The 12,378-nt window shown below is 44.8% G+C and overlaps 1 protein-coding gene across 1 annotated transcript in view; it reads right to left on the bottom strand.

Moving 5' to 3' along the window:
* The window catches only part of LOC105990850 (semaphorin-4D-like), a gene marked incomplete at its 5' end in the record, with an annotated part of 23,256 nt that extends 12,262 nt beyond the window's left edge, over positions 1 to 10,994 (bottom strand). Inside the window, 6 exons of the mRNA XM_013023367.1 lie at positions 75 to 226; positions 1,135 to 1,248; positions 2,698 to 2,791; positions 5,133 to 5,231; positions 6,657 to 6,719; positions 10,849 to 10,994. Of these exons, the coding sequence (XP_012878821.1) occupies positions 75 to 226; positions 1,135 to 1,248; positions 2,698 to 2,791; positions 5,133 to 5,231; positions 6,657 to 6,719; positions 10,849 to 10,994 (668 nt within the window). The remainder of the gene's footprint in view (positions 1 to 74; positions 227 to 1,134; positions 1,249 to 2,697; positions 2,792 to 5,132; positions 5,232 to 6,656; positions 6,720 to 10,848) is intronic.
* Positions 10,995 to 12,378: the final 1,384 nt, after the last annotated feature.

Below are 12,378 nucleotides of genomic sequence, written 5' to 3'. Positions count from 1 at the left end.
GGAAAAGGTGCATTTCCAGGCCTGCTCCCACTCCCCCAGGCTGGAAAAGCCAAGGCTAGCAGAGTAGCACTCACCACACACACTCTTGCAATGCGGGGGACCTGTAAGTTGAGAAGGAAGTCATACTCCACAGACAATTCAGTGAAGAAGAAGTACACCTTGTCACCATCATCCTTGTTGTCAAAAGGGCTATTTCTTATCACATCAGCATGGACAAAGTTAGGCTCTGTAGAGAGATGACACAAGATTGACCCTGCACATGGAGTTTTGCGTTCCTGCCTGCTCCCCATGGTGTCACAGGCAGTCACTGCAGTTTGGGGACCTGAGGGACTCCCTGCAAGGACTTCTGGAATGTGTGTGTCACACTGCAAAGAGACTTCAGGGTTGGGACTGATGATAGTGCTTAGCTTGACCAAACCTGTCTCATTCTCCTCCGCCTCACAGAATTGGCCCTGGCTTTGGCCTTGCAGAACAGTTCTCCCAAGCTCCACCCACAAGCTTTCTGGAGCCTTTCAGCTGGCAGACAGACCATCTTCTGATTTAAACAAGTGACTTGATCCAATTAGCCCCAGCCACATATGCATATGCTCGGCTGGCCTACTCCAGTGAGTAGGTGGCTGTCCCTGCACATAGCCATCAGGACCTGTCCAGAGATCAAGAGGCTTCAAAAAGCTCTGGGTCCCACTTGCCAGCATCCCCAAGAAAAGCCCAGCTAAAAGTTTCCTGCTCTCCACCCAAAATTTCAGACATCATGAGGTGTTGGATCCAGGTGACGAGGCACCCTGACACTACCTAACTAGGCCCTGGAAGATGGCACAAAGGCTGCATCTTTCATGTCATGCCCAAAAGATACCACATCCCAAAGGGATGTTAGTTCTCTACTTCCAATTTCAGTATCACTTTATGAAAGTCTCTGAGGTCCATTCTCAGGGCAGGAGATGCAATCAGCTTTCAGTGTTACCTTAGCAGAAAGCAAACCAAAAGTAATACCCTCGATTCAAATGGGGGCCCTCGCAGTTCTTGTGTCTCCACTGGACTGAAGCTAGTGAGAATTCAGGACTCTCATTGTACAGACACAGCCAGAAGGGAAGTATAATAGTGTATTCTCTTCAGATTATAGACTTTATATCTTACCATGTAGCCATGGGATGTCAGACTCTGTTTGCAGATGACTATAGAAATAGTTTCTGGAGATTATGAACTCGCTTCCCAAAAAATTGTATGTGGTCCCAGCGTAAAGCTCTCCATCTGCACAGGCCCAGGAACAGGGAGAACAGAGGAATAGCAGATGAGCCCTTTGCTCTGGCATTAAGATTTAAGTGTGTGTGTGTGTGTGTGTGTGTGTGTGTGTGTGTGTGTGTGTGTGTGTGTGTGTGTGTGTGTTCTGGTATTGGGTCTTGAACTAGGATCTGTGCCCTTTCACTTAGCTTTTTTGGTTCAGGTGGGCACTCTACACCTTTAGCCACAGCTCCCCTTTCAGCTTCCTGTGGTTTGTTAGAGATAAGAGTCTCATGGACTTTCCTATTTAGGCTGGCTTTGAACTGGCTTTGATTATTAGAGCTCAGACGCCATAGTAGCTATCATTACCCTCATGATCCACAGTACCCGGCTGAGATCAATTTTTTTGTAACCATATTAGGCCTCATATAGAAGAGATAAGATTTCCCTATACATTTCTAGACTTCCAGGATGCCATGTCCACTTTGTGCATTGATGACTTTTCTTTTACAAGGGACAATCTCAGGTGCCACACTGAGCTGCATGTTTTGAGTCAAAGAGTAGTAATGGAACCAAATGAGAACTTCCTACAGCCTGTAAAATGATAGTGACACAGATGCTCCTCCATTCACCATGTATTTTACCCTCATGAAACCACACTTAAGGGCCAGGCGCCGATGGCTCACACCTGTAATCCTAGCTACACAGGAGGCTGAGATCTGAGGATCGCGGTTCAAAGCCAGTCCAGGCAGGAAAGTCCGTGAGACTTATCTCCAATAAGCTACTAACCAGAAATGGTGCTATGGATCAAGTGGTAGAGTGCTAGCCTTGAGCTGAAGAGCGCAGGGACAGTGCCCAAGCCCAGAGTTCAAGCCCCATGACAGACCAAAAAATAAAAAAAAGCACTTAAGGCACTTTCTTTTTAACTCAAACTGTTGACCTCACCTGCTATAAATTTGCTTAGAAACATTAGCGTGCAGGAAGGCAGAATCACCTCACCCAAAGCTTCTTTTGTTATACTCATATGTGATGTACTATATACACTGCACTGAAGGTGAAGACTGAATGGGTACTATGTGTAACACATCATCACAGAGTGGAAAAAACGTAAATGGAATCACTGGACTCTGGAACTAGCAGGGGATAGCCATAAGACCATTAGCTGAAGAGTTGTGAGACTATCACAAAACATGGGTTCTGTGTCTCAACTCTCTCTCAAAAGGAATATCTGAACACTGTGTACCAATGATGGATATGCTATAATGCTGGTTGCTTGTTACTCCATTCAACGGTGAAATTCAAAACTCTTCTGTGCTAAGAGGGGGCCTGTGAAAAGGAACAGACTTCTTCTGTGAGGGCAAGTGATGTTAGGGCAATCCCAGGAAAGAGAGATGAATGAAAGGAAGTGATCAGTTCTGAGTAGGAACAGAATACTTGGATATAAAAAGGGGCTGAAGGAACCAGAGCAGCAGAACTCACCTACCATGGTAGATGTATAAGTGTGTGTAGGGTCAAAGGGACATTTTCCTCTGCCATCTTTCTTTATCCACAAAAAGTCAAAGGCTGTTAAGTTCTACATTGAATAAAGAAAAAAAAAGGCATCATAAGACATCTGATTTTTCCATGATAACAGTGTGTCTGTGTATAATTCAGATTTACAAATTCCTTGTTCTGGAAAGATCAATGGAGTTGAGAAAATGGGTGCTGGACCACATGAGCCCTGCCCTTGGAGACATGCTGTATGCCACCCAGCTCAGACTCCACACCAGCACCTCAGGTCTTGGCTGAGCTATGCAGGATCTCAAACCTCAGTCTCCTTATCTGAGAAGCTGGTGGCTATAGGGTTGTTAGAAAGGCCAGTAAAAACCAAATACAGGCCATGTTCAACAAGTGACCATAGGATGCAGTATTTTACTATAATAACATACAGAGAATCACATTATCCAGTAATCAGGTAACAGACTTTTTCTTTGGTTAAGTAAAACAAAAATAAAAAGAATAGGAATTCTTACAACCTTGATAACATGCCAAATGGACCTATGGTCTCAAAACCTCACAGTAATTCCAAGCTGTATTGAAAGAAAGGAGAGGCCAGGACTTCAACCATGGAATAATTTCTTTACCTGACAGCAAAATCCCAACTGTGGAGTAATTTCTCTACCTGACAGTAAACCCCAACCTGAATAAGGAATAAAGTAGGCAGAGCCAACTACAAAAGCAACTGGAAATTTATCCAACATGGAAAAGTAAAAACAAAGGAAATTACAGGAGAAGCTCGGGGAAACGCCCCAGAAATGGCATACAAGGATTTCTCTTTCTTGAAAATTACTCGATCAGTAAAATGTTTCTAGAAAACTATTCTCTCTCTCTCTCTCTCTCTCTCTGTCTGTCTCTCTCTCTCTTGTGCTCTTAAGCAAAAAGAAGTATCTGTCTTTATATCTCAGAAACGCCTTCTTCAGTGCACATCAACTTTCAGTTCCAGCAGCAGAGGGCACCAAGGGCCATATAGTATTACTCACTGAATCTCATTGCAAGCACCAGGTTTCCTAAGAGAATTTCTTTATTTTCTCATGGGAAACAGGGTCTCGCTATGTAGCCCAGATTGGCTCTGAACTCGATTCTTTTGCCCCAACTCTGGACTACAGGACTACAAGCCTGGGCCACCTCAATTAGCCATTCTAATTAACCATTAAAACTTATCAAGGAGTCCATACTTCATTGTGTCACTTCTCTTACTCAAGGTGAGACTGGAGTTTGCTTTTCTTTTTTGTTTTCTGTGCTGGAGATCAAACCCAGTGTCTCTTATATGTTAGCCAAGTGATCTCTCTCAGATCCAAAGCTGGGATGCTGTTTTAAATTCCATCAATTGAAACAGTGACACACAAAGCTATGTTCCAATATCTTTCTCCCTAGCCAGCTTCACATCCCATGGGTTCAGTTACCTAAAACCAACCAAGAGGTCTGAGTAGTAAGATAACCTTCTGCAATCCAGCTATGTTTGCACAGGACGTAAATCTGTATGCCCATGCTGTGTGTGCTATCTGCTTATTAGCCATCTTATTCATTAGCTACTCAGTGGAGGGTTTGGTACTACCTGAAGCTCAGCTAAGGTATGGGGGGACACTGCAGAAACTTATTAAATCCAGGGATGGTCACTAGAAAATATGTTTCATTTTCAACTCTACCATGCATCTATATACAAAGAAATGCTCCTTCGCTTTCTGCAGGTGGTCACTGTCAAGTAACCCATCTGGTAATCTGAATAAAAAATCCTTTCTAAAAGGCTTACACACCACGCTCTGAGTTTCACCCTCTCCACAGCAGCACACAGCAGTAGGATAGGATTCCAGTTGGAGCAGTCCAGATGTAACTCAGGAAAGGACAGGAGGGGCCCATGCTCCTCAGATCACTTACAATGGGTGGTGCTAGGAGGGGCATGCAGTGTGGTCAGTGTCCCACCAACAGCTGACAATGAATGGTGACATCTTGAGACTCAGCAATGCGCTGATCAAGCACACATACCACCCACGACCTGGACCTTCATCCTGTGATCCTGAGCCAACCACAGCCAGAACATGAAGATCCCAGCATTAGAGGGCAGCGGTCAGCAGTATACTTCCTAGAATATCTCTCCACCAGTGCCAAGGATCACTGGGCCCTGAGCCCTGCCTTGAACCATATCCTATGTGAGGAACACCAAAGTTCAGATTAGCCATGTAGGCTGCATGCTCATTCTACACCTGGGGAGGCTTTCTGGAGAGGCCTCCAGTTGCCTCAGCCCTCACACTGTGACCTGAGACAATCCTAGTGAAATTTGTGATAGAGTTCACTTTATGTGTACTGACTCTATTTTAGCCACTGCCCAGGCTGCTATGAGTAAGACTGACCATGAAGTGAGTGGTCTGTGTACTCACCACATAGTCACATGTGGGCTTGAATGCATTGGTCCCACACACATACAGGGTATCATATGTTAAGTGCTGCAACACTCGAACATAGTTGAAGCATTCTTTCTGTGGGGTGAGAAACACCATCAACAGGCAGCCACTGAAGTGCTCTCCATGTCCACATATGAAATCTGTCCTGTGCTGCCCTGCCTTTCCTTCTGACTTCAAATGATAGCCAGCAAGTTCCACAGTAAAGGGCCATTCTGCAAACATCTAAATCTTAAGCTGAGCTTGGATACTTTATCTTTGCCACCTTTACAAGCTTTTCAAGTGCTAGGCCAATTTCACTTCAGTCCCTAATTGATACTTGGCAAACACCTGGAGACCAAACAAAGAAACCAGTTTTACTGTTGACCCCAAATTGTATTAAGGATAACTGTAGAAAGAAATTTATTTTTCTCTCATAAACACACAAACCATTCCTTCAGTTGGCTGACTTCCCAAAGCATATGCTGCACAGCAGCCCTCTGCCTCCCATGTAGGCACACCCTCAGACAGGAAATAACTTTTCTTCCAGTTCTAGTCTCACCTGAAGGGGAAGTTGGGCACTGAGGGGTGTCACCAACTGTCATCTCATAATAAGGCCCTAGCAGGAAACTAAGGCCCCACAGAAGGACCAGTATGTTATTTTAGGGTGGACAGTACTTGGGTTGTATGTGCTACAGTCAGAATTTATCTAAATAGTGAAGATTTTTGTCTGTGAGTGTTTTGAAACTGGTGGGGTGTTGCTCACAATCACCCAAGGGGCAGGGAGGGGTTCCAGACCACCCTCTGTCTCTGAGCAGGGAAGGCAGAGTCAGTGGCCTGTTCCCTCTGCTTTAAAGATCCTGTGTGATTCCAAAAGTGCCTGCTGTCCTCTTGCTTTCTCAGGGAACACTGCATTTAGAGAGAACTGCTTTAGGAAAAGTGGTTAACACATTCCTAAATATGTTTAGAAAATATGTGTTTTTTAAAAAATATTTCATTTTCAGCTAAGCAACAACAGTTTGGACTTTGCTATAATTCAGCTGTTATAAGCAATGACCATCAATGACTGAGCTCCAAAATTGGAAACCTAGACAGCTGCAAGTACCAGGCAGGGACAGGTTGGTGGAGTAGACGGAGAAGGTGACCCGGTATTCCTAAGGAAAGGGACAAACCAGCACTATCTGAATGTCACCATGCCGAGAGCCCTGCAGTATGCAGGGAGCACACTGAACACTAAACAGCTTTTCTACAGTTAAAAATCCAAGGAGTTTGAAGAAATCCAATTCATGATGTAGAAAACATTTTTTGAATGCATCCTGTGTCTGGTACTTATTGTGAATGGGTCTCCACTAGACAGGAGCAGAAGGAATTAGTTTCCCAGGCTCTGTGATGACCTCACAGAACCCAACAGTAGCATATAATCCCCCACCACACCACACTTAATTGTATGCAGAAGATGCAGAACTGGTGAGATTAGACAACTAAGGAATACAGGTGGTGTCTGTAATTGACAAAAGCACTTACCTCTTTTGATCTGCCTTTTTCTATGCAGTCTGCTTTTGTCTCATCTGAGGCCTTCCAGTGTACCTATTAGGGAGGGGTGAATGAAAGCTAAACTGTGGGTTAAAAGTGCACAGCTTAAAAGCACGTAGAGTTCAGAGGCCAGATGCTTCTGAAATGAGGTAAAACCCCAGATTTGGGAGGATGGCTGGGGAGCCATTTGGAGCCTTCCTAAATATTCTGATTATCGCCTTGATAGAAACTAGTGGACTGTAGGAGGCTCTCACAACCGTCTGGTTCACTATGAAAGAATGCAGAAACTAAAGTATTCAAAGTGGGGAAAATTATCTTGTAAAAAACAAAATACTAGCTGGGTCCTAGTGGCTCACTTCTGAAATCCTAGTTACTCAGGAGGCTAAGATCCAAGGATCGTGGTTCAAAGCCAGCCTAGACAGAAAGTCCCTGAGACACTTATCTCTAATTAGCCACCAGAAAACTGGAAGTGGCACTGTGGCTCAAAGTGGTAGAGCAATAGCCTTGAGTAAAAGAACACCCAGGCCCTGAGTTCAGGCCCCACAAAAAACTGAAAAACAACAAAAAAAGATAACCCCCCCAACACACACCCTAACAGTTGAAATTCACCCAGTAGCCCATCCATAGATGAATAAAGAAAACATGGTGTATCTACACAATAGAGTAAGAAAACAGAGAGAATGGAATTTTGTTATTTGCAACAAAATGGATAGAAACAAGGGAAGGGACACTATGGTAAATTAAATAAGGCAGACAGACACAGGCAGGATCTAGTGCGTCCTGTTCTCTTTCATGTGTGGAAGTGAAAAACAGCCCCGATTCCTGGAGAGTAGAGCCTGGATCTGAGCAGTACATATTTATGTATGTGTGGAATGTGAACGTGGACAGGTAACACATGCTAAGGAAAGAGTGACTTTGAAGTCTAGTTGTAAAACAAGAAGGAGAAGGAGGAGAAAAAGGAAGAGGAGGAGGAGGAGAAGTAGGAGGAGGAAAGGAAGAGGAGGAGACGGGAAGCTAAAGGCTACCTCTTTCAGGGGTGGCAGAATTAGGGTTTCTTACAGGTGTGTGGGCAGGAGCTCATGGTGCAAGCATTAGGAGTACTGTCAGCTCAGCACCGTTCTTAGGAGGATTCAGGTTGCTGGGTCTCCTGAATGGAATTGGTATAGGGTTAGTGTAAGGTTCAGCAAAAGGAGACTGCCACATGGTTTAGGCAGAAAAGAGTTTATTGAGGGGCAGGGAGGGCATACTGTGCAAGCATGCAGGAAGGGAAAGGGGAGGAGGGGAGAGGGGAAAAGGGAAAAAGGGACAAGGCTGCAAGGGGGCAAGAGGCAGGACTAATGATGAAGATTAACTATATATGGAGAGGGCAGGGAGATGTGGCCTCAGGAAGGGTGGGAAGGTGTGGCCACAGCGATGATCTCGGAGTCTGGGGGAACCTCCCACTGCCCTCAGGTGCGCCATTACCTGGGCTATGGTAGGTGCTGGATGGGGACTTCTAGGGAAAGGGCCACATGGGTAATGGAGGGAAAACAAGGGAAGGAGCTGTTTTATTTTGTTTTGTTTTCCTGGAGCTTTTGGTGTGGAGCCTGCTCTCCAAACCTACCACAGGGCTGAAAGCTGCACAGGACAGATGGTGAATCACAAGGCCCTAGACTCATGCCTTACTTTCCCAAAATAACCAGCACCCCTTCCTGGGTGAGGGGTGGAAACTGATGAAAGATAATAAGAGGAATTATTCAAGACTCCAAGACTTGCACAGGTGAGGGGCCCAGCAGTTAGAAAGCACACAGACCTTCTTGGAAGAGGGGAGCCCAGGTGAGGGGTCTTTCTGAACTAATGCAGTGTGTTCTCCTAGGAGCAGACAGCCACACAGCGTGGCAACACTGCACTGGATATCTAACTGGGACACACAAATGGCTGAACAAGATCCCACTTGCCTGCAAATTTCCCTCAGAAGGTAAAAGGCAGCTGAGTTTTCTCATCTACCTGAATCCTTAAGGATGGAGGCATAAATGGTAACTGGTACTGAACCATATTCCCAGGCTTTTCTTTAAGAAAGTCTACCAGGCAGAATCCTGGGCTGAGGACCAGGAGAACATAGCTCAGAGTCACACAGAGGAAGGGCTGAATGTGAGATGGGCCTGCAGCACCATTCTGTTTGGTGACTTCTGAGGTAAATACTATTTGTACCAGATAAGGCTCTGAAAGTCACTGATGTGTCAAATATAAATTAGGAATCAAGCAGATGCTGGGGATGAAGATAGAGCAGAGCTGTAGAGATGGGGACAGCAGATGCTCACCAGCAGCTTGGAACAGCCTGGGTCAGAGAGTAAGGAAACAACCCCAGGATACCTGGTGGCAGGGGCCTGGCCAAAGCCTGCCACCATATCTCAGCCTGCCACTGAGCATCAAATAAGGTCCTGGAGTTGGGGCATAACTCAGTGGTGGGCATTTGCTCAGCTTGTATAAGGTCCATTACAAAGGGGAACAAAATAGGGCTAATCTGCAAGGGCTGGGAGCAAAGGAAATGTATTAAAAAATCAAACCATTTAGTAGGGCACTGGTGTGGCTCACTCTGTAATCCTAGGTACTAAAGGAGCTGAGATTTGAAGAACATGGTTTAAAGTTAGCCTGGGCATGAAAGTTTGTGAGATTCTATCTCTACTACACTAATAAAGGGAAAAAAAGAAAAGCCAGAAGCAGTGCTGTGGCTTCAGTGGTAGAGTGCTGTCCTTGAGCACAAAATGCTCAGAGATAGTGCCTAGGCCCTGAGTTCAAGCCCCAGGATCTCTCTGTCTCTGTCTCTGTCTCCATCTAACTCTCTCTCTCTCTCTCTCTCTCTCTCACACACACACACACACACACACATACACACACACCAGACCATTGAAAACTCACTCTTGCCCTCTGCGTAGAAGTCATAAACCCCTTGTTCTGAAAACTGGCATGCAAAGCCAAGCCTCCAGCATCTGTCCCCACTTTCCCCATGCACTGGAACTCAGGGACTAAACTGCTGGTAGAAGCACTCTGCTTATACAGGACTTGTGGCTGCCAATTAAAGAGAGAAGGCAGAAGTGAAAAAAATATACTTGTGATTTTGGTGAAAAGCACATTTTGGCCTTGTTGCTGTGGACGAGGAGGGGGCAGTCTGTGTATATGGGAGGCTAGCTAGACTCCCTGTTCCCAGCAAGCACTGGTCTCACCCAGGTCAGCCCCAGAGCCAAATGCAAGAAGACAAGAGGCCCACATCAGACATTATTAGGATACATGGAGAGATGTCAAGACACAGCAAAGTGCAGAATGGCTTTCTCAGAAAGGAAACTGAGTTCAGACCAAGAAACAGCTCAACTAGAACGAATAGCTGCAGTCAGCCTAGGGGGCTTCGTGGGGACAAGTTGATTTCACATGGATTCAAACTAAATCGTAAAACAAACAAAAGCCACGAGGTTTTCTTCTTCTTTTTTGCTGTTTTTTTCTTTTCTTTTTGTTATGTTTGTTCATTTATATAACTTTGAGAGTATAACAAGAGGCACAGAAATGGAGGGATAAAGGGTCAGCAAATGCAGCAATGAATGGTACTCTCTGGACACTATGTAGAAATTGAACTATACAACCTGTGGGTGGGGACTGGAGGGGAAAACTTGGGGGAGAGTCCAAAAAGAAATATATTCTTTACCTGGCCTATGAAATTGTAACCCCTCTGTACATCATCTTTATAATAACAGTTAAAAACTTTTAAAAAAACCCAAAAGAAAGGTATTTGTGATCAATTTGAACATCATTTGATTACTAGTTGATAACATGAACTTTTTGGATCTTCCCCACCCCCCTCCCCCTTATTTGGACAGCCAAGAATCCTCCCCCTAAGGACTGCACAGATGAAGGTTAGGCATGGATTTTTCCCTTAAGGACAACAGGTGCAAAGTAAAATCAAGGCCTGGCCTATGGACCCATAGGAGTGTAGTGGTAATCACATGTTTTGGTCATGGGCATGGTAGAAACTTATTCAAAATGAAAAATTCAAAGGAAAAGGTGAAATGAAATGGGCCCTCAGCAGGCTGTCTGTGGATATCCTGATATGGATACATAAAGAGAAGGTACAATGTGGGTTATGAGACCAAGAGAGCTCGCATACTCTAGCATGGCTGCACCCCACCCAAAGTATAGTATGCCCATCACCTACCTCCAGCTGCTTCTGGGAGATGTTGAGTGCATTCAGTGCAAAGATGGCCTCCTGGGCACCCACATACAATATGTCCTGGTACTTGTTCAGCAGCAGCTCTGAGTAGTTGGATATGCCTGGCTCATGAAACTGCATCAGTTCTACTTCTGAGGGAGAAAGGGGAACTAGCAGAGTCAGGGAAGGAGAGACAGACCCAAGATGGCATTTTTAATCTTGGACAGACCTTGAGTACTGCAGATGCTGTTGGCTGAGGGCTGGGGACACAGGCTTTCCTGCTGCAGAGACAGAACAAGAGCCTTGGAAAGCAGGGCTGCAATATTCACATGTGCATGAGTGGCTTTCACTTATCCAGGTTCTTCCACTAGTGATTGTGAGTCAAGGCTGTGCATCTGGCTACCCTCTTGTCTCTGTCAAATTCTAAAACCCCTATTATGTGATCTCCCAGGAGATCCCAGGCCAGACATCTTCACCTGCCCACCCACTGATGTGTCTCAATCAGCCACTGATTGGTATGCAAAGAACAAAACAATTTAGAATTTAAAGAAGTCTTGAGACAGTTGCCACTCTCATCTGAATGCCAAGTTTCATGCTTGTGATATGAAATGATTGTTGGTGTTTCACTCTGGCTTCAAGGATGTGATTCCCAGGCCTCTAGCTCCCAAGAGAAAAGATTAGAGATGTGGACACCATGCCTAAATAAGCATTATATTTTTTAAAAAGTTGTTTCATCTTTTGGCAGCCCAGGCATCAGTTTGAGAAAGTTTTGATGTGTCCTTTTGTTTGAAAAACCAGGAGTTTAAGAAGCGTCTCAAGCTCGTTATGACATGTTATTTCTCATAGTTTTCTTTGTCTGCAAGGCCACTTATAACCTGTGTAATACTCATCCAAGAAGCTTGACTTTGAATACCTGTTCTTCAATGCTGTGATTAATTTGAACAAAGCAGTCTCTCTATGACCTAATCATCTGTTTTAAAATTGTTTTCATTAAGCAACAGACCCCTGAGAATATATATATATATATATATATATATATATATATATATGCTAAAAATCCCAATACTTGATATTTGTGCTGTACAAAACCACACAAATTGGGAAGGTCCAGGTCAGAAGACTTGTTGTTCTAATTTTATATATAGTACAGAAAGAGGTGCACACAGAACACAGAGCACAGGTTTTGGCTCTGAAGATATCAGCCTGGAAATGGAAGCAGTCCCATGCTGAGCACTTAGTACTTATATTCTCCATCTCTTCAACCAGAGTCCCAGTTCCCAAGACACAGGTTCTGGGGGAGGAGATAATCATAGCTGAGACCAGAGAGCAGCAAATATATGTCACAGACACAAGGCCTGACACTCAGCTAAGGAGCTCTCACTCCAGTCTTCCCCAGTGCGCAGGGCAGGAGCTTGACTCAGGAAGGACCCGAGTCTCACAGAGTCCAAGAAAGAAGGTTCCTTCAGGGATCCCTTAGTCAGGCCCTTGAGCAAGCCTTGAGGAATATTGCCACTTACCAAAGCATCTCTCTGCTCA

Source organism: Dipodomys ordii, unplaced genomic scaffold (genome assembly GCF_000151885.1).
Source record: "Dipodomys ordii isolate 6190 unplaced genomic scaffold, Dord_2.0 Scaffold68, whole genome shotgun sequence".
NCBI lineage: Eukaryota > Metazoa > Chordata > Mammalia > Rodentia > Heteromyidae > Dipodomys > Dipodomys ordii.
Note: the sequence above shows the minus strand (reverse complement) of the source record. Positions and strands in the feature narration are given on the sequence as shown.